At 39.1% G+C, this 22,252-nt stretch overlaps 1 protein-coding gene across 1 annotated transcript in view; it reads left to right on the plus strand.

The window, feature by feature from the left end:
• Positions 1-21,555, plus strand: part of TOP1 (DNA topoisomerase I) — a 78,639-nt gene extending 57,084 nt beyond the window's left edge. Inside the window, exons 11-21 of the mRNA XM_006921816.3 lie at positions 467-589; positions 2,256-2,443; positions 2,739-2,883; positions 11,934-12,077; positions 12,838-13,023; positions 14,060-14,128; positions 14,667-14,781; positions 15,716-15,843; positions 18,841-18,935; positions 19,164-19,313; positions 20,270-21,555. Of these exons, the coding sequence (XP_006921878.1) occupies positions 467-589; positions 2,256-2,443; positions 2,739-2,883; positions 11,934-12,077; positions 12,838-13,023; positions 14,060-14,128; positions 14,667-14,781; positions 15,716-15,843; positions 18,841-18,935; positions 19,164-19,313; positions 20,270-20,372 (1,446 nt within the window). The 3' untranslated portion in view covers positions 20,373-21,555. The remainder of the gene's footprint in view (positions 1-466; positions 590-2,255; positions 2,444-2,738; positions 2,884-11,933; positions 12,078-12,837; positions 13,024-14,059; positions 14,129-14,666; positions 14,782-15,715; positions 15,844-18,840; positions 18,936-19,163; positions 19,314-20,269) is intronic.
• The last annotated feature ends 697 nt before the right edge of the window (positions 21,556-22,252 follow it).

The raw sequence follows: 22,252 nt of genomic DNA on the forward strand, positions 1-22,252 counted from the left end.
AGTTGGTTTTAAACAGTCTTGTTATTCTCAATTTGGATAATGTGGACAGAGGCTGAACTGAATAGCTCTGGAAATAAGATTTAATAAGTGAATAGAACAGGGATAATGTTTTTTAAGAGAGAATGAGTATGGAAATAGTTCTCTTGTTAATAAAACAAACGACATGTATTCGCGCTTCTCTAACTAGTATTTATACGCCTAGGGGATTGTGGCAGTGCGCCAAGGAATCCAAGACACTATCTAAGGGTTACCTTTTTCAACGATAAGTCATTTTAAACATTTTTCTATCAAATACATATTTTAGAATGAAGTAATAAAATTATATTTCTTTTTATCAAAACTCAGTAATTTAGATTGATTACTTCTCTAGACTGAAAAAATTATGCTTTGCTATAAATGCAAGGAAACTTGGGATTTATTAGTATATTTACCTTCTTCTTCTATCTCCCCCTTTACTTTTGACTAGGAAATGACGAATGAAGAGAAGAATATTATCACCAATCTAAGCAAATGTGATTTTACCCAGATGAGCCAGTATTTCAAAGCCCAGACGGAAGCTCGGAAACAGATGAGCAAGGAAGAGAAACTGGTACTATTTCTTAAACCCCTGGAGGATTTCGGAATAGTGATTAGTTCATCCAGTCTTCTTGATTCTTACAGCACAACTTTGACTTTATTAATTTCACATGGCTCTGTACTAAAGATTTAAGATTCTTAACCTAGTAAAGTCTAAATTTTCTTAAGGATTTCATGTAGACTGAAAATTGTAAATAAGCAGTTTGTTTAATGGCTCACTATAAGAACTCTGGTGCTCTTCTGACCTAAAAACTAGTCGATAAGTCCAATAATACCGTTTTTAAGGATGGACGGACCTGACTCAAAGTGGTCCTGGATATTAGGGATTTATAACAGATAAAACAATATAGGGCGTGTACCTCCCTGTTCTTTGATATATTTTACACTGGAATCTAGCCATGCTCATCCATATCCATCTTCCAGCTGTGGCCAACCTCATTCCTGAAGGATCTTTCCAGTATCCAGCTGGGATGTCATTTTCTTCTAGAGTACTGGTAGGCAAACCATAGGCTGCCTGTTTTTGTAAAATAACTTGTTGGAACACAGTTACATTTACTTGTTTACATAGTGTCTATGGGTGCATCCATGCAACAATGGCACAGTTGAGCAGTTGCAACAGAGACCACATGGCCCTCAACCTAAAATTTTTCTATCTCGAAAAAGTTTACCAACCCCTGATCTAGAGGAATGCAGGCTAGAGTTTCATTTTTTCAAATTAGAGGTCTAGAAGTTAAAAATTTTATGAAATTATTTGTACTTCAAAGCCCTGTAGTTTCAGTATTTTAAAAGACTGCATATTTATATAACTCATTGTTTGATTGTGCTTGCCTATTTGACCTTTAGTTTAAAAATTATGAGTTCCTATAAGAATGGTAACTGCATCAGACTTTTCAGTCTCAGCTTAGTCTTCTCCCCAATATTTCAGACTAGTGAAATTTGGCTTATTATCATCACTTCATGGGTGTTTTTAAACTTAAAAACCACTTTGGAGCTTTGTTCTTAGAATAGTGATCCAAAGATAGGGAGGTTTCATAAGTATCACCTTGTCAGAGCCCCTACCAGGAGCACCTGCTGCCAGCAAGTTCTGAATCTGTTTCCACCCACAAGGCAGCAGGACTTAGTTAAGTCAGATTGCGAAGTACAATATGAATAAGGAGGCTTCAAATCCTTTCTCTACCTTTTTGGAGCAAGGGTCACAAAATGTAGAATGTATGTACCCCTATACCTAGGAAAGAATCCATAACGGGTTTGTTCGAGCTTGAAAACACATGCGAAATGCTGATCAACAAAGTGTCTCCGGAACCTGTTAGAGAACACAGAGATGTTCTTTGTGAGGCCCTGTCAGAGACTCTTCCTCATTCCCCATTTTGATACTACTCAACAAAACTGTATTAATTTTTTTAAGTTACATTTAAAAATAACTATGTAACATACTTATAAACATATATCTTTAAAGATGAGAGAATCAGTTTTGAATTTATAGTTGAACTTTATAGATAGATCTTTGGTGTAATTTTATTATATTCAAGTTTAAAAACTCAATTAGAGGTTTTCCCTTATTTGAATTCATTTCTTAGTATTTTTTAGGCTTTTCTCTACTTTGACCTGTTCTTTCACAAGAATGTGAGTAGAGAATAGCCATTTGAACCTATTTTGAGTACTTCGTTGCTGTCTTCCAGAAAATCAAAGAGGAAAATGAAAAATTACTGAAAGAATATGGCTTCTGTGTTATGGATAACCACAAAGAGAGGATTGCCAACTTCAAGATAGAACCTCCTGGGCTTTTCCGAGGCCGTGGCAACCACCCCAAGATGGGCATGCTGAAGAGACGGATCATGCCTGAGGACATAATCATCAACTGTAGCAAGTGAGCACAGTTCATCCTTCGGGCCAGAGAGGAAGTAGGGGGTGCTTCCTTTGTTCTTTGTAGTTGGGAATATTTCCCACATTATAGAGTAGTGTTTAGGGATTACTCAGTATTTACATCTAGAGGAAGTACACAGTACTTCCATGTATAGATTGCCAAGTGTTTTTCATGCAATGACTGGTGAAAAGGAAACTCGGAAATATATGCTCAGCAGATTTATCACTTTCAGGTCATAAAAGGTAGAATTTTTCCTCATGTCTCATTTCACATCTCTCCTGCTTTGTTATTTCCACAGAGATGCCAAGGTTCCTTCTCCCCCTCCAGGACATAAATGGAAAGAGGTACGACATGATAACAAGGTTACTTGGCTGGTCTCCTGGACAGAGAACATCCAGGGCTCTATTAAATACATCATGTTGAACCCCAGTTCACGAATCAAGGTAAGAGGTAGCCAAGAGCTGCACCAGTTAGTGGGGTTGATAATCTCTTTTTATTGAAATGTGGCATTCTCAGCCCCTAGAATCACTTTGACAAATTAAAAATCCTCCCCAGAAAAAGAAGGCAAGTACTTTCATGGTTAGCATGATCTAGCGACCTCCCTAAGATGTATCCATTTTCTGTATCACATTGTAATCTCATTCATTTATTTATTCACAATATTTGCTTAAATCCTAATATGTGCCTGCCACAGTATATGCGTGGTACTAGGAGTTGTATTGGTAAACAAGACAGATATAGTCTGCCTTCACATTACTTATACTTTCCAGTGGTCGGAATGTGATGAAGAACGTGGTAAATGTATGTTGTCTTCTACAGCTCCCTTCCTTTCCTCACTTTTCCTGGCTTTTGGGGAAGGGAATGTAATTGCTTAGAATCTAGAAAGAAGTTGAAAATCTAGAGTCTTACATACTTCCAGCTTCCTAAGATTTTATCTGGGTAGGTTTCACCAGGACCAAATGGGATAGTGTATGCGAAAGCATAGCATAAACTGTTGTATACTTGTGTGTTATTTATTGATACTGTTATTGATGCTGTTTTTGGAAGGGCAGTCAGTTTTTGTTAGCCTGCTAGGCATACCTGCTTGGGACAGTCCCACGACCTTCCTCTCAGATATACTATGGAAATGTGAACAGCGGCCCAAAAGAGAGGTGGGGTCCAGAAGAAAACAGGCAAGGAATTAGTTCTTTGTGGACTGTGTCTGTTTACACACAAGGGACTCGGACTAAAGACCTTGTTAATCTTGTTTTATAGGTTATTAAACATTTGTTAAGATATAAAAGCCACAGCTCAAAAGGCTATATGTCTTATTGAGACTAAACTGTACATTTTCTAGCTTAAAGTCCTTGTTCTAATGAAAAACACCCATCTATATATTTTCTTCAATTTGAAAATGTCACTTTTTCTAGTTTAGAGTAAGAATAGAATCAGAAAGAGAACCCTCATGGTGAGTGAAAGTCAAGTTATTTAAAGAAACGTTATATTCTTCTAAAATATCACAAAGCTCTTAGGCTACAGAAGTGGATAAACAGTGGTCTTAGCTCTCAAAGAACTTGTGGGCTGGTGGACAAATTGGGTAAGAATTCAGTTGTGTTACAAGAAAGGTAAATGTTAAATGCTTTTGATAAATAGAGCAGTTATTCCCAGCAGTTAGAGATCAGGAACAACTTTATGGAAGAAATTGAGGAGAGGATAGAGAGGGATGCAGGCCAGATCTTCAGATACTTCCTTAAAATTTTTTATATTATCCTAAATCTAGTAGGAAGCCACTGGGTTTTAAAAATTGGGAAAAATACCAAATTTTTATTTCAGAAACCTGTGACATATTGATCATTCTGACTGCTGCTCTATGGAGACTGGATTGGACACAAATAAAAAGGGAGACCAGTAGGAAGCTGTCGTAGTGCTCCAGGCAAGAAATAGTGCCATGACCTAAACAAAACGATGGCAGTGGGGACAGAGATAGGTGAACAGGTTCCAAATATATGTATACTGTGTATGCTTCTAGGCAGGATTAGAATTATTGTAGAAGAGTCTGTTGGGGGTTGTGATACCTGTTAGAAAAGCCAGGTGAAGTACCTCAAGGGCAGAGAGGTACTCCATTTATTGCAGACAATATCCATATAACTCCTATGCACCATAGAGATTTGTGCAGTTTTCTGGATGATGGTCATGTTAGTGAACTTAGAAGCCACGCAGATGTAGGCCTAGAACCTTAGACCCAGGACAGAGTGACTGACTCTAGTCAGCTGGGTTGGGGCCCTAAGAATCATGAAAATGATTAAAGGCTTGGCAAGTGGTGCTGTTAAGGGAAAAAGAAATAGGATTTTTTTAGCTTTCTGCCAACCCTTCTTGGCTATTCTCACTCAGCAGAAGAGTAAGGTCTTCAGAGGTTAGGGTTTGACAGTGCTTTGAATATTTTTAACTGCACTGCCAGCAGGAGAAGAATTTTCTTTTTAGATTAAAATTGAAAGATATAAGCATTAAGGGTTTTATTTTTAATAAAATATTTTAAATATACATGAATAGATAATATAATGAACACTCTCATTTCATAAAAAGTATTCTGATAATGCAGTTGAAGCCCCCTGTGTACCATTCATCCCCTTCCCTGGAGATAACTATAATGAACTTAATGTTTTCATTCTCGTGTGTTATATTTTTACAGTATATTTATGTGTGCATAAACATATGTGGTATTGTTTTACAAGGTTTAATTTTAAATGAAGTATGTTATTGACATCATTCTGCAACTTATTTATTTCATTCAGCTTTGGTTTTGAGATTTTATTATCTTGACATATACTTCTAATTTATTCATTTTGTTCTCTACATAGTATATAAAAATTATCTTCCTGTCAAGAGACATTAAGGGTTGTTTACAATCTTTTGCTATTATAAGCAGTGCTGGAATAACACATTTTCTTTGTGTATGTGGATGAAAACTTCCCTCAAAGATTCTTTTATAGTTCCGAATTGTTCTGTAAAGTATTTGAACCAGCTTACGTCACCACCATCCCCGCCAACAGAGAGTACAAGTTCCTTTTTCACATCGTTGCCAACATTTCTAAAGTTTTGCTTTTTTACATTTTAATCTTTGATCCACTAGAATGTATTTTTGTGTATGGTATGAGATTGAGATTGAATATATCTTTTCCAAATGAATAACTAGTTGTCTCAGAAGTATTTAGTTGTATTACCCACTCTGTCATATATCACATTTCTGGGCTCTCTGTCCTATTTGTCTGCTCATCTGTTTTCTTCGTTAATAGCATACTGTCTTAACTACTGTAAACTTTGTAAAGTTTTATTATTGAGTAGAAAAAATTTCTTTCATCTTATTCTTCAACATTGTCTTGGCTGTTCTTAGCTCTTTGCTGTTGCATATTAATTTTGAGATAAATTTGTCAAGTTTCAATAAAAACGAGATTTTTACTAGAATTGCATTGAATTTATAGATTAATAGATGGAAAATATTAACATTATCTTACTATTTTCCAGTCTATGAACATGTTATACCTCTCCATTAATTCATGTCTTTAAATATATCCTCCAATATTGTTTTGTAATTCTCTCCAGAGATTCTACACATTTTTAAAAACTTTTTTTCTTAGAGACATTATAGTCTTTAGTGCTATTGAATGATATTTTCATCTATTGTATTTGTTTGCTATTATTGAAATGATAATGCTATTGATTTTTGAATATTGATCTTGTACCTGACAACATTGCTCAACTCTTATTCTAAGAGTATCTGTGTCTTTTGGAGTTTCTATATTAATAATTACATTACTTATAAATAAAAATAGTCTTAACTCTTCATTTCCAATTCTTATAACTTACATTTCTTTTGTTTAAATTTTACTTTTTATTTTTAAAAAAATGGATCTATTAAACCCTAACCCTCTCTCCAATCAACAGTTGTGACAGTCGGATATCTGATTATCTGTACTTAATACCTTCCCTCTGGATGTACTTTTCTTGTTGAAACACACCCTTTACTGGTTCTTTAGTGAGGATCCATAGGTGACAAATTCTCCCTTTGTTTACCTGAAAATTAAAAAATTTTCATCCTCATGATGTCTTTTTTCAAGTAAAGAATACATCTTTATTATGCATTTATTTAAGCTGTATCTAAGTATAAATATATTTTTCTAGATACTCAGACTAGACTTTCAATCTGAGGACTAATGTATTTTTATTCTAGAAAACTCTCAGCCATTATTCCACAACTTCTAGGCCGTTTCTTCTATTTGGTTCTTTTAGTCCTATTAGATGAATATTGGAGCTTCTCAATTTACACATACTTTTTCTTTTTTAACTATATTTTCATATTCTTTATCTCTTTATGTCTGGTCTTCATTTGTGGGCAGTTCTGTAGGACTCACTTTCAATTCACTAAACCTCTTTCTGATTATATCCAATTTAAAGTTTATCCCATCTGTAAATTTATTTCAGTTGTTATATTTTGTTTCCAGAATTTCTAATTTTTATCTACCTGATTTTATTTCATTTTATTTGTTGTTTTATAATTGTCTTTATTAGTGAATGTTATATTTTTTCTCTTTATACATACTAAACATTTATTTAAAAGTCTTTGTCAGATTGTTTTTTAAAATATTACCTGAAATGACTTCATGTACTAATTACTGTTTTGGCAGTTTTCCTAAGCCATTTATCTCTTTGTAAATCCTTTTGACTGGGAAGTGGGTTTTGTCTATGTATCATTCCCTTTTCCTCCTCTTTGTTCTCTACTTTTCCGCTCATTCCTCCTGTCTTAGAAGGGAGTCTCTCGCCATTTCAGCCCAAGCTAACCCAGACCCCTGGCTTCAGGTCTTCCTTCTTGCATAGAGCACTTTCCTTGCTATGGACGATTAAAGCATGATTTCATTAACTTGATCTGACCCCAAAAGTCTATAAAATTGGGTTTTTTGTATTAGAGTGTGAAGGGTGATAATTGGTGGTTTTACTTTTTGGACGACTTTAGGTTCACTTTATGGGAGGCTACCATTACAGGGCTTTGTTCTACATCTTTCTGCTCAGAGTCTCTAGAGATTTCTCCTATTCTAGACTCTTTGCTTGGTCTTGTATCTATATTTTACTCATATAATATTATTGTACCATTCTGCCCCACCTCTACTCCACTAAGAAATTTATCTCAAGCATACATAATAATGAGACTTAACAGATTTTGGACAGTTAAAAAAATTTAGACAATCGGTGATTAAATAAAAGCACAGCTGAAGTGTGGTGTCCCTCTGATACACCCTGTCCTTGCCCCTTTCTGGAAACTTGGATTGGCCTACTTGCAGTCAAAGCCAAGGTTGTATTACTTCCAGCCTCACAGGTCATTGAGTGGATCAGGACTTCTGAGAGCCACAGTAACTTGTGCTCTAGGTACTGAAAAGATTTTTCTGAGCTCATTCACATCTTTCTATGCTCACCTTGGTTTGTTCTGCTTTTCCTCCCAGGATTTCCATTATACAGACATCTTCTTGCAAGTGTTTCCATTCCCTCCTTCTTCCACTCTGTACCTGGTGCCCATAGAATCTGAAATAGCAGGGGAATGACAGCCTTCTGGAACCTGTAGTTTATCTATTATCCCAGATAAACTATGGATCTAGGAGTTTACAAAAGGACTACTTGTAGGTACTCATTCCTAAGTCTAGGCCACTGCAAAGTTGGGAAGCATTATCTAGTCTCATAACCTGAGAAAGTAGCCCTTATTAGACAAGACATGAGTTTTAAAAAATTATATTCTGAACCTACCTTCTTAGTATAAAATTCCAAATTTTTAAGTGTAAGGGCTAAAACATTAAAGCTTCTAGATGGTATCAAGGTAGAACATCTTCATGACCTTGGAGTAGATATCTTAGGACACAAAATATTAACACTAATGATTAAAGAAACAGTTGATAAAGTCGACTTCATTAAAATTATAAACTTAACATTCAACAAAGGACACTGTTAAGGAAATAAATACACAAGTTACAGACTGAGAAAAAGTATTTGCAACATGTATATCTATCTGACAAAAGACTTGTATCCAGAATATACAAAGAATCCTATAACTCAATAATAAAAAGATAAACATTCCTATAAAAAAGAGCAAAAGATTTAAATGGATGCTTTACAAAAGAAAGTAGAGGAATGACCAATAAATAAGCATATGAAATGAAAGAATGTTCAACATAACTAATCAATGGAATGCATATTTAAACCTTAGTGAGATACTAATTCCAATTCTAGGTATTTTTGCCTCAAAAGAAATGAAAACATATGTCCACAAACATACTTGTACAAAAATGTTCATAGCAGTGCTATATTCCTGAATGTCTAAAACTGGAAACATCCCAAGGGTTCATTAACGTAATAGATAAGCACATTGTGGTATAGTCAAACACATAGGGATAGTCATAGAATATACCATATATTAGCAATAAAAGCAGTGAACTACTAATGAATGCAGGACAGATAAATCTTTAAAACATGTTGAGAAGCCAGACATAATAATCTATACTGTGTATACCACTTATATAGTATAGGCTCTAGATTAGGCAAAATTGATCTATGAGGATAGCAATCAGTAGTTGCTTAGTAGGTAATTAACTGGGAAAGGGGCATGAGGGAACTTTTTAGAATGATAAAAATATTCTCTATCTTGTTGGGCAGGTATAGTGGATCAAAACTGTTCAAATTGTACACTTAAATATGTATACCAAAAGCTTTTAAAGATTTTATTCAGAATAAAAAGCAAATAGAAAGTATTGGAATAAAATAACATCTGAAAAAAGATTTGCATAAAAACATAAATTCTCTAATTAATAATATAAAGACAAATATATGTTTAAATGGGCATGTATAGAAAGCTGGTTGGAGTTTTATCTTTAAACATGGTATAAATATATAGATACAGTTTGTTGTGTCTTTTGTTTAAATGATGTATATTTGGGGTTCAGAATGCCATTTACTTCCTCTTTAGTGTTCTATACCAGGGGTCTCCAACCCCCAGGCCATGGACTGGTACCAGTCTGTGGCCTGCTAGGAACCTGGCCACACAGCCGGAGGCGAGCAGTGGGCAGCAAGCAAAGCTTTATCTGTATTTGCAGTCGCTCCTCAGCACTAGTCACCACCTCAGCTCCTCTTCAGATCATCAGGCATTAGATTCTCATAGGACCACCGGTCCCTGTTGCCAAAACAGTTGGGGACCACTGTTCTGTACAATGACAAACTCACATAGGGGTCATCAGCTAAGTAAGAATAAAAAGCCACTTAAGAATATTGGCAAATGTCATCATTCCCCCAAATACAAATCTCTGAGAAAAGGTTAGAGAACAGGATTAGCTCACCTCCCACTTTGCTATCCAGAATCCAGATCCTGACCCAATTAAATAATGGGCAAGCAGTTATATTAGAAAGAGAGAGAAATATGGTGGGCCCACTAGTTTAAGAAATAAAAAAGAATGTTGTATATATCTAATCAAATTAGATTCTTATCCATTGCAGAGGGCTGACTGAGAAGAGGAAGAGGACAGTGGGTTAAAGGCAGCCCCTCTGTAGTGGACACCTTATTTTACTGAGATAGTTTTGATGAAGACCTTGACTGGAAGACCTAAATGGATATTTTATTTTCTAGAAGTAGTATGAGAAAGCTTGTTCAAGTGCATTTTACTCTGTGGATTCTCTTTAGGGAAACTGAAGGCAGCAGGGATAAATATACTTCCTGGAGGCAGCCCTCCCTGCTAGACCTAGACGAGGTGGCTTCTGCCACCACCCCCATTTCTGTGTCCTTATTAAGAGAATCCTGGCTCCTTGTGTCAGGAGCCCAGCTAGCCTGTGAAGAAAAGTTAGTCTTTGTGGTATCCTCTGTGAATGAATTATTTGTTGGGTTTTCTAAACCTCGTTTCAGTGGCATGACTAAGGGACTGAGGAAATAGAATTCTGTGGGACTTTGAAGAGTCAGAGCCAGGCTTTGGTAGACCTGTGCGCCTAAGAGTGAAAGGAGAGCCCACTCCTGAGCTGGAGGCTGTTAAAGACAAGCTGTTAAAGACAAGCCTTTCTTGTCCATTTTTCTCCTCTCACACCTCCTCCTCCTCCTTCTCCTCCTACCCCTCCCTTGTTTCCTGCCTGTCTTTCCCTCCTCTCGCCCCCCCCCGCCCCCCGTGTGTGTGTAGGAACCACTGTCATGGAGGTTTATTAGTGACTTGTACATGAGGACAGCTTGCATCATACCTTATTCACTCTCTTAAATGTCAAAATGTACTTAGAAAAATCAGTAAGAAATTTTCAGCTTCCCATTGTCAGGAAATAGAACTTAGGTATTTCTTCTGTATCACTAGCTACTAAATCACCCACCCACAACACATAGTTACTGAACCTCTTGTTTTATAGCCAAACAAGTACATACAGCTAGTCCACACACAGTTGTGAGAGAGTGCTGACTCCTTAGCACACCCGGGTAAGCTTTCATTTCTCAGTGTTTGTTAGAAGTAGAAAACATTTCTTGCTCCATGTACCCCACACTCCTGCATGCTCAGGCCAGTGAACCTTAACCACAGTTCTTATGCCTCAAGGTCCATGTCATAGGCAGGAACCAGGCATGTATGGGTAGAAGTCACTACCCATCTCTTTTGTTGCAGAGTGGGGGAATTAAGAACACAGTTCTTAAATTCCATCCCTGTGTTCATGTCATACCATATAGTGGTTTAGGCCTTGCAGTACTCTTGACCCTCTTAAATTTCTTCGAATTTTTTTCCTTTCCTTACCTTTGCCACTTATTATCAGTTCTTGATAGTGGGGATCTTCCATCACTGTTGGTTACATTCAGTCATTTCACACACTTTTAAAAACCTTTAATTGGCTTTAGAATCCATTTTGAAACCATCCACCCAAAGCTCTAATGTTTGGGGGAAAAAAAAAGGTTTCTAGTAACATTGTTCCTCTTAGTCTAATCAAGAGTACTTTTAAATGCAGAAGTTAGAAAATGGTTAATAATTATGGCTGTTCCTGGAAGTCATTGTGTTCCTTCATAATTACATGTTGTAATGTTTGGTTCTGCTTCCTTGACAGTTCCTTCCATCAAACTGTAAATAGTTGTCTTGAATTGAATGAGACTCAGTCCTAGCAGAAAACTGCTGTTGGGTCACAGATTCAGCAGTAAAGCTGTGATGGGAACGTTTCTACTCTTTGTATAGACAGAAGTCAATTTTTAGGGCATGCCATGTGGGCTTTTCCCAAGAACATAAACATTTTATAGAATGAAAGCCAGAAGCTTAGCAGATTTGTCAGGAGCCAGTTGTGCTTGACAGTGAAATGGGACAGCATGAGTTTTCATCAGGTTAAATGCCCTAAAATTTCTCTTCAGTATTTTTCTTTTTCTAACTTGCTTAAGCTCAAGTTCCTTCTCTTTGGTTCAGAGCTCTGAACTTGAATATTCAATCTGTCTTTACCCCGCTATGCCTAAGCAGTCCACTTTTGCGTTGGGTCTTTGTAGGGTGAGAAAGACTGGCAGAAATATGAGACTGCTCGGCGGCTGAAGAAGTGTGTGGACAAGATCCGGAACCAGTATCGAGAAGACTGGAAGTCTAAAGAGATGAAAGTCCGACAGAGAGCTGTAGCTTTGTACTTCATTGACAAGGTGAGAGTGTCTTCTGGTCACATCGCATTACCGTGTTCAACTTAACAGATATGGGCGTTTACTCCTCCGGGCCCATGCTAAGTACTAGAGAGACAGTGACAGCCCGACACTGGTGGTCCTACTTACCCAGTCTCTGGTCCAGTAAGGAAGGTGGAAGTGGAGACAGTCATTCAGTATCTGCTGCTGTCTGAATGCAGTCTGCCTGATAGGAAGATTTGCAGGAATCTGAATGTGCCGGAAATACTTACAGTTTGAAAGACAGTGCTCTGGAGAGTTTCTCAGTACTCTTTAAAAGAAAAAGATTTCATGGTTTTGTGTTTTTTTGTTTGTTTGGTTTGGGGTTTTTTTTGCCCATTTTGCACTGCTCATACTTCACAAATTCTGAATTGTCTCAAAAATTAAGTAAAATTAAGAGACTAGCTTTTTGATTCAGATTGCGCAGACTAGAAACACTCTCTCAGTTGCTGCTTTGTTTTTAAAAACTGTTCTTCCTTTCCTCCATCCCCATTTGAGAGGACAGTGTAAAGAGAAGCTTGGATTTATAGGAAAGTTCAATATCCCCATGACTCTCCATACTTCATTGATAGGGAGAGGGGAAGAAGCAAGAATGCAGAGGCCAGAATTCCCAGGCCTTGCAGACTAATGCTCTGTCTCCAAAGAGAATTGGAAGGCTTCTGATACTGGTTTTCTAGAGATCCTTTGAGATTCACATTTCTGTATTCATGCTCATTTTCGTTTTCTCTCCATCCTCCCTGGGCAGCTTGCTCTGAGAGCAGGAAATGAGAAGGAGGAAGGAGAAACAGCAGACACTGTGGGTTGCTGCTCGCTTCGTGTAGAGCACATTAATCTACACCCAGAGTTGGATGGCCAGGAATACGTGGTAGAATTTGACTTCCTTGGGAAGGACTCGATCAGATACTATAACAAAGTCCCTGTTGAGAAACGAGTAAGTTAATGTGGTCTGCTTTTTCATTCATTCATTCAGTCAGTCATTCAACAAGCATTTGTTCAATGCTTTTTGTGTGCTTTGTGCTTTGCTGGCACTAGAAAAAAAAATGACTTGAAGAGAGGGGAGAGATATTGTTTGGTGTCCTTTATATCTCCTTTTAGTCCTTGCCCTCACCTCCCATCAACCGTCTTGGAATGATGGGCTCTTTGCCATAGCAGTATTCAGCAGAGTATGCACTAGGGGTTGGCCCTGACAACAAACTCAACATAAGATTTAACCTTCCACATTGTTTTAATAATTTAACCACATTTCTGTATCCCCTGGTCATGTTGCACCTTTATCAGTTTTAGCTTTGTTCAACCTCTCCCCAGCTCCTGATTGAGCGAAAAGGTAGCCCCTTGATCTTCAGATCTCTGAGCCGCCTGTAGATGAAGAGGGTGCTGCAGCTCCATGGTCATCTCCCCCCACCCCACCCCCAAAGTAATGGGCTTGACTGAACCAGAGACCTTCAAAGTACAGGACCCCAGTAATTCAGCCCTTCAGCACTCTGATATTTAACAAGTACTTACTTAGGCTTCGCTGGCTGTGGAAATGCTCCAGATTAAGCGAAGCTAAAGAGACCTGACAATTAAATGTAATACTTAGGTTGGATTCCACACTGGAGAAGTAGAGGACGTCATTAGGTCAACTGACAAAATTGAGAGACAGACAGTAGATTAAAGGTGGTATCAATGTAAATTTCTGAAGCTGATAAGAACTGCATGTATGTAAGGGAATATCTTTATCCTATGTAAGTATGCACAAGTGGTTCAGAACAAGTAATTCTGTAAATACACATATATATGTAGAGAGAGAAAGAGCAGAAATGCACACTGTATACTGTAAATGAAGTAAAATGTTAATGGTAGGGGAACCTGGGTAAAGGATATGGGTGTCCCTTGTGCTTTTTTTTTTTGCCACTTTTTAAAAGTTGCAGTTATTTCCAAAGTAAAGATTTTAAAAATAATAATTAGGCTCTGCTCATTTCTTTTAGGTTTTTAAGAACTTACAACTATTTATGGAGAACAAACAGCCTGAGGATGATCTTTTTGATAGACTCAATGTGAGTGGACAAAGCGCACTGGGTTGAAGAGGGGCCCAGCCAGAGCCTTACGGGCTCCTAAGGAGAGGTTTGCCTGGGGGCAACTTAGGTTTCTCCCTTCACCTGTCCTGTGGCACCTTGTACACTCCTCCTCCCTCAGGGCACATGGGGAATCCGTGGCGAAGCCCTCGGGAGTAGACAAACCCTGCTTTTTATCCTCTCTTGGCTCCTCCAGAGCCTTCGCTTGGCTAGATGCCAGCCACCTCTGCCGGAGACCCAAGACCTGTCTTTGATATCTTATCAGGGAAGATCTTAACAAGGAAAGACAGATTTCATTTATTAGCCTGCTTGAGATTGAAGTACTTGTTAGGGAGGTATCACGCAACCCTACATTCTGGAATTTTCTTCCCTCTTTTCATAACTTCCCTCTGGCAGAGCAGTAAACTTGGCATGGTTGTGATTGCACTGGCTTAACTGTCCTACACCTCACCAGAAGGGGCAGGGTGATATGGCTTTTACCTAAATCCCAACATCCTCTTTGTTGTTTTGTCTCATCCAGACTGCTATTTTAAATAAGCATCTTCAGGATCTCATGGAGGGCTTGACAGCCAAGGTGTTCCGTACATATAATGCCTCCATCACGCTACAGCAGCAGCTTAAAGAACTCACAGCCCGTAAGTACTACTTGGCCAGACAGGGCCCATACCTTACTGATGACGTCCAGTGTCCTTACTCAGCCAAGTCCTAGATTTGTTCCACCTTTTCTCCTTAACCTTGTGACTGGAAACTTTCCCTCTCCGTACCTCTAATAGGGAGCTAAACCTTAGTCTGTATAAACATAAGGTCGGTTCTGTTTCCCTTGTTCCTGCCCTGGCTTCTAGATTTACATGATAGAAAGCTGACAGGGGCTTTCTAGCTGAAAATGCTTGCATTTTGTGTTTTTTATATATGTTATTTAAAAGCTCACAGAATGAAGACATAGTGCTGTGGTGTTTGTTAAATTGGAGAGAGTAAGGTTGTCATGGTTACTAAAAAAATACAGGAGCAAATCCTTTCCTTGAGGTTTCTGTCCTCCCCCCTACCCCCTGCCGTCTTAAGAGTAGGTTGTATTCTCCTAAAAACTAGCTGCAGAATGTATCAGCAAAATCTGAAGGCTTTTTTTCCTGGAGCCCAGTCACTGCTAAATTCCCATTGTTCTCTATAAATAGGTAAAATGGCTTTAGAATATGAGCCACAAACGCCAAAGATAGGTATGTTGAGGGTCATCGTTTTAGGGTGGATAAAAAATGACAAGTAAAAAAATTCCTTGGAGATTATTCTTCTTTTTATGGTCGCTTTGTCTTACCTTCCTCTACAGGCTTTTTCTGTCCCAATTCCCTATTTTCTTCAGGCTACGTTGGGTGGGGAGGTGGGCACGAGGTGGGCACTGTAGCAAGCAGATAACTGCTGACTCTCAGATTTTGACCTTATGTCTTGGGAAAACTTGAATTGATCGTCTGAGATGGGGGCCAGTAAAGTTACGAGGATGAAGCACCGAGGAAGACACATTGTGTATTCTCTCGTTACACAGACTGACTCTTTTTTACTATCATGTTTATTTCTTTACAGCGGATGAGAACATCCCAGCAAAGATCCTGTCTTATAACCGTGCCAACCGAGCTGTTGCAATTCTTTGTAACCATCAGAGGGCACCACCAAAAACTTTTGAGAAGTCCATGATGAATTTGCAATCTAAGGTATCTTGGATCTGGATGGTGGGGTAGCAAAATGAAGGGGGCTGGGGAACCATGTCTGCTGTGGGTAGATAATCTGAAAAGGAGGAATTTATAATCCAGCCTTCTAAACTGGGATATCAGAAGGCTAGTTCTGGGTATGTTCTGGAAGAGAAGTTCATTCTAAAGATAAACAAATGGAACTCTGTTAGTTATCCCCGATCAAGATACTGAATATCAGGTACCCATTGTTCATGAGGTCTTCATTCTGTGGACAGAAGTTCTACATTGGCCACTTCCTATTCTGAAGAACTTATTTGATGTACCCTCTTTGAAATATTGCTAATTGTTGTCCTTATTATACATGGGGATTTTGGATATAAAGAGTCTTCACAAATCTTTGCCACAGCCCAGAAATACAACTATTTCCAAATTAGATTGTTTCAGATTGAAAAGATGATGAAACAATGATATTTAATTTTCCCCTAATCCTGGCACAACTTTTTATTTTTACACATTCCACATGAATCATATTTTTATATAGCTCATCATTAAATATCTGTTAATTACTGGCTCTGTGCCGGAGTTGCTGCCCTAGAGGGAAAGACTGACGTGCATACAAGTAGATGCTGTTCCTCTTCCATGTGCCTCTCTCCTCCCTCCAACTCTGCCTGGTGCTGAGCTTTTAAGCCATAAGGCACTTAACATTTGATGATCATTTTTGTATGAACAATGGCTACAGAACTAATCCTTTCTAATGTACTAGCTCACAGTGAGAATTTATAGATAACTTCATTATAGAAGAGACACAGGGTTACAAAGGAAACCAATTATCTTTAAATATACTTACCAAATATATTTTAAAGTCTGATAAAATAGTAATGTGCTTCCTTACTAACTTTAGTAAGATCTTAAGGTGAGTCTGATAACCTCTGTAACTTTCAAGGTAGTAGTAAATTTAAATAATCAAGATTTCTGCAATGATTATATTTTATGAAAATATCTATACTACCTATTGGTAATAAAGTCATAGGTACTACTGATATTTCTATGGTTTGTTGCCCACGTTCATATTTGAATTTCAATGAGAGGTTAATGAAATTACAGATGTGATTCTTTTTCATCCACATTCACAGAATTCTATACTTGGACAACTGGAGTTAAAAACTGCTGTAGAGTGAGACTACATACACATTTTTCAGGCCCATGTTGAAATTTTATGTTATTGAAATTTCTTCAGGAAATTTCAAATGTACCCAGGAGTAGTACATCTGAGTCAAAAGATACACACAACCTACAGTTAACACTACAGATGTCATCTGGCTTTCTCGAAGAGATGCACAAGTGCACAGTAAATGACTGCATGTCCATAGCGCTGTCATCTCAAATCCTTGGACCATATGATGGGCAGAACCCTCTAAAACGCCCCTCCTGGCAGCTCCCATTTACTGCTGCTCTGTTAAATGGTGGTCATTAGTATCGTTTACTCGCCTCATGTTGTTCTAAGCCATAAATAAAAGCATAAATATTCAGATATTGTTTACCTTATTCAGTAAACCCCTCCCTGGAGCATGAGGAGGTCTTTTGTTGACCTCACTCTGAAACCACTGTTTGGGCAGCCCAGCCCGCCTGCCAGACAAGCCTTCCAAGCCCAGGAGCCCTCTCCTGTGTGCCCACAAAGCAAATATACACCCATGTTTGCCAAGTGAATCAATGGAATCTTTGATGCTTTAAGAGAATTTGACATAGCCTGCCAATTTAGCCTTTACAGAAATGGTTAAAAGATTGTAGATTTTTGCATTTCTAGCCTAAGAAGAATCTGGCTAGTGGTATCTGTGATGCTTTTGTGTATAGAATTGATTCCTTCAGCTTGCTTTTGGACAACATAGATGTTGGAAGAAAGCCAGTCATAGTAAAATGCATTTAATGATTGTCTCACAATGGTAGCCTCTGTTTCCAGTCTTGGGCTGTGTGTGTATCTAACAGACAATTCTGGGCTGAGAGCAACAGCCCAATGTGTGTGTCAGGCATGTATTTACTCTGCAGAGGTTCCCTTGACCTCACAGGTTGGCAAGGTGATAGCCGGCCAGGGGTTCTGCTGCCCCCAGCTGCGCGAGCTCACTGGTTTGGGCTCTGGTTCCATGGTGTTACCTGCTGCTAATTGTGAGCAGGAACTAAGAAGAACTTAGGATCTCCAGAGGTGCTTCGAGGGTTCTATCAAGCAAGAAAGGCTGGAACTGCCCTTGTCGTTTCCTTTATAGACTGGGACTACGTAAGATTCATTTGGAAAAAGAACTCCACAGCTAAAATTGTTTTCAAATCTGTTTTCGAGGATACTTTAATTTTCTTCCTATCTCAGCTCCTTCTCCTTTTGAAAACAGACTGCCAAAGCCAGGCCATGCCATGTGTTGGCTTGGAATAGAGTAGCTGACCTTTTAATTGCTGTTTTTTAGTCCCTTGGATATTCTCTTCCATGCATCTTTTTTTTGTGAGAAGCTGGCAGCTCCTTCCCAGAGTGCTGGCAGACTCTGAAGAATGAGCTGGGCTCAGTAGATAAAGGATCCTGCCTCAGCTTCATAAAGAGTATATCTTCTGCAGTATTCTTGGAATGAAAGCTATAGCCTGGCACAGGTTCCATTTGATAAACAGCTTCCATCTGTAGCCCTCTTCCCAGATGTCTTAAGGCCAAAGTGATCTCTGAAAAATTAGCACCCACATTCCCCGTGGGTTCTTTTTCTTGAGCATCTGCATTGATGGGGCCCTGGGTCACTGGCTATAGAGCACTCATTTCTTGTTCGGTTACTGAGGAACATAAACACCCAAACAGCAATTGAATTGAGTGGTCAGTGTGCACCTACTCTGTGCTTTCATGAGCCACCCCTAGCTGTTTTGACGTGGCAGAACATCCAGAGAGACTGCCTGCCTGGTGGAGACGTCTGGGTTTTATCTTCTCTGACGTAGCCGTTCTTCTATTTGGGCTTCTTTTATTCCTAAAACTTATTAATGTTCTTCCTCACTCAGATTGATGCCAAGAAGGAACAGCTAGCAGATGCCCGGAAAGACCTAAAAAGTGCTAAAGCTGATGCCAAGGTCATGAAGGATGCAAAGACCAAGAAGTATGTGCCTGGTGGTGTGCAGAGCTGGGGGTTGGCTGAGAAAAAGAAGCATGTGTAATCCCAGCAAGGTGCCCTGGGGCCTCAGCTTCTCTAGGGTTTCTGAGTGATGTCTTTTAGAAATTTCTGAACTTGGGGCTTTTGTGCTTTTACTGCCCCCTGAATGGCAGGGTGGGGTTGCAGTGTTGTCTGGAGGCCAGGCCTGGTTCTTGATGACATCCATTCTCCCAGGGTTGTAGAGTCAAAGAAGAAGGCTGTGCAGAGACTGGAGGAACAGTTGATGAAACTCGAAGTTCAGGCCACAGACCGAGAGGAGAATAAACAAATTGCTTTGGGAACCTCCAAACTCAATTATCTGGACCCAAGGATCTCAGTGGCTTGGTAAGCACTGAGCCCTTTGCTGCTGGCTTGAGAAGGGTGAGGGGGGTTGTGAGAGCACTGTCATCCTTCACATGCTGTTCCTGCACTGCACACTTTGAGTCTTCTGTGTAATCTCTGCCAGAATCCTGCCGTGCCTGCTACAGATGCATTGGAACATCCTGGGTGGTCCTAAATGGTCAGTGCTGTTGCACCGCCTTTGAGTGTGTTTATGTCTTTTTAAAAAGGCGGGTGCTGTCTCCCCATCCCTTATGGAACTTTAGTACAAGAATGGAAACTCTTAACCCTATTGAAGGAAAATATAAAAGAGCCCCTCACATTAATAAAACTTTTCAATAAAATTTTTTTTTTACAAGTGAAGGAAGAAAGGTAGGAACAAAGAGAAAACAAATGAAAACACAGATCTGAGCAACCTACACAAATAGAGGGACCTTATAGCAAAAGCAGATAAATTCTCTATTGTTTGTGCACACACAGTCATAAGTGGCATTTTTGAAGATGCTTATTAGTTACCTTGAGTTGCTAAGTTCTGGGCCCAGGTGGAGGAATCATGCCTTCTGACACCTGTCCCTCTAGGCTAAGGTTTCCCCCGACTCTTGTACCCTTTCTACTCTTTTTGCCCTGTTTGGTGCTAGAAGACTGATTAGCTTGAAAGGAACTATGGACTCTGGAGCCAAACTGCTTGAGTTCATTTTCCAGCTCCATGTTCACTAGCTGCATGAGAACATAAGCAGATTACTTAATTGCTCTGCCTTAGTTTTTTCGTCTGTATCTTTTTTGTTTGTATGTCTGCAGTAGCATTACTTTAGAGGTCATTGTTAAAAGATTGAGTTGAGCACATGAGTAAATTCTCGTTCTCATCAAACGGATGTGAAGGTGAAGGCAGTGCATCTAAGCCCTGGCCTGGGCCACTGCTCCCCAAGACATACTAATCCCCCTTTTTTCTCTCTTGTTTGCAGGTGCAAGAAGTGGGGGGTCCCCATTGAGAAAATTTACAACAAAACCCAGCGAGAGAAGTTTGCCTGGGCCATCGACATGGCTGACGAGGACTATGAGTTCTAGCCAGTCTGGAGGGGCAGGGTTCAGTGAAAAGGAACAGTGTGGTTTGGGGAAGATGGATAAACTGTGAGCCTCGCTTACCCTCACACCTGAGGGGGAGAGGCGGCAAGTCTTAACAAACCAACATCTTTGAGAAAAGATAAACCTGAAGATATTATAAGGGAGAGCTGAGCCAGTTGTCCTATGGACAACTTATTTAAAAATATTTCAGATATCAAAATTCTAGCTGTATGATTTGTTTTGAATTTTCTTTTTATTTTCAAGAGGGCAAGTGGATGGGAATTTGTCATTGTTCTGTCAGGCAAATTCACTATTTCACTGAAGCATTTGGATTCTCTTAGCTACTGTATACGAAGTCCGATTATATTGGTGCGTTTTTACAGTTAGGGTTTTGCAATAACTTCTATATTTTAATAGAAATGAATTCCTAAACTCCCTCCCCTTTCTCCCATTTCAGGAATTTAAAATTAAGTAGAACAAAAACCCAGCGCACCTGTTAGAGTCGTCACTATCTATTGTCATGGGAATCAATTTTCATTAAACTTGAAGCAGTTGTGACATCGGCAGTGTTTTGGTTCAGACACCTGTTCACAGAAAAGCATGATGGGAAAATATTTCCTGACTTGAGTGTTCCTTTTGAAATGTGAATTTTTATTTCTTTTTAATTATTTTAAAATATTTAAACCTTTTTCTTGATCTTAAAGATCGTGTAGATTGGGGTTGGGGAGGGACGAGGGGTGAGTGAGTCTAAGGATAATGAAATAATCAGTGACTGAAACCATTTTCCCATCATCCTTTGTTCTGAGCATTCTCTGTACCCTTTCAGATATCCATCTTTTTCATTTTAAACCCCAGTCTTTCACTTGAAAGATTTTATTGTATAAAAGTTCCACAGGTCAATAAATTTAGAGGAAAATGAGTATTTGGTCCAAAAAGAAAAATAATCAAGATTTTAGGGCTTTTATTTTTTTCTTTTGTAATTGTGTAAAAAATGGGGAAAAAACATAAAAAGCAGAATTTTAATGTGAAAACATTTTTTGCTATAATCATTAGTTTTAGAGGCATTGTTAGTTTAGCGTGTGTGCAGAGTCCATTTCCCACATCTTTCCTCAAGTATCTTCTATTTTTATCATGAATTCCCTTTTAATCAACTGTAGGTTATTTAAAATAAATTCCTACAACCTAACAGAAATTTAGTGTCTGCCTCTTTGTTACCCAGGGCCCCAGGCCAGATTGGGGCTCTGGGGCTCGGACTTGGTGTGGGATGTGATCTGGCTGCTCAGGTCAAGGGTGGCTCCCTGCCCCAGACCCCAGATGGGGCGTGGAAGGGCCTGCATCTGTCCTGCTGCCATGGGTGTGGTTCAGAGGGGATCCAAAGTCCACATCCTTAGACAAAGGCAGGCCCAGGAAGTGAGGGAGTGTGCAGAAAATCTACAAGAACAGATGGGGGTGCAAGAACTATATTGGAAGCCTAGTACGGGTGATATTTATAAGCAAGATCAAGCAAGTGTATTTAAGAGGCAGATTTTGGGGGCATTTTCCATGTGTGCTGGCCAGAAGCAGTAGGGGCTTCTTTGCGTTTGCTTATGTGGCTAAACTTGTCAGGACGGCAGGAATTAAGGATTCTAAGCCAGTTAGAACACTGGATCCCAGAAGCCCTCTCCCTTTGCTGGGTTGATGGAAAGAGGAAGTGGTCTGTGATTACTTCCCAGTGCTCTGGTACCCAGGCTGGTCAGAATCCCTACAAAAATTGTTCATTTCCTCATCTAGGTTACGGCTAAGTCTGGAATTCAGGGTAAAGAGTCTCCTGGTCAAAGGAAGCAGAAAGGCCAGAGTGGTAAGAATTGGTCACTTAGCCCTAGGCCTTCTAGCTTGTTAGCATG

Source organism: Pteropus alecto, unplaced genomic scaffold (assembly GCF_000325575.1).
Source record: "Pteropus alecto unplaced genomic scaffold, ASM32557v1 scaffold45, whole genome shotgun sequence".
Taxonomy (NCBI): Eukaryota; Metazoa; Chordata; class Mammalia; order Chiroptera; family Pteropodidae; genus Pteropus; species Pteropus alecto.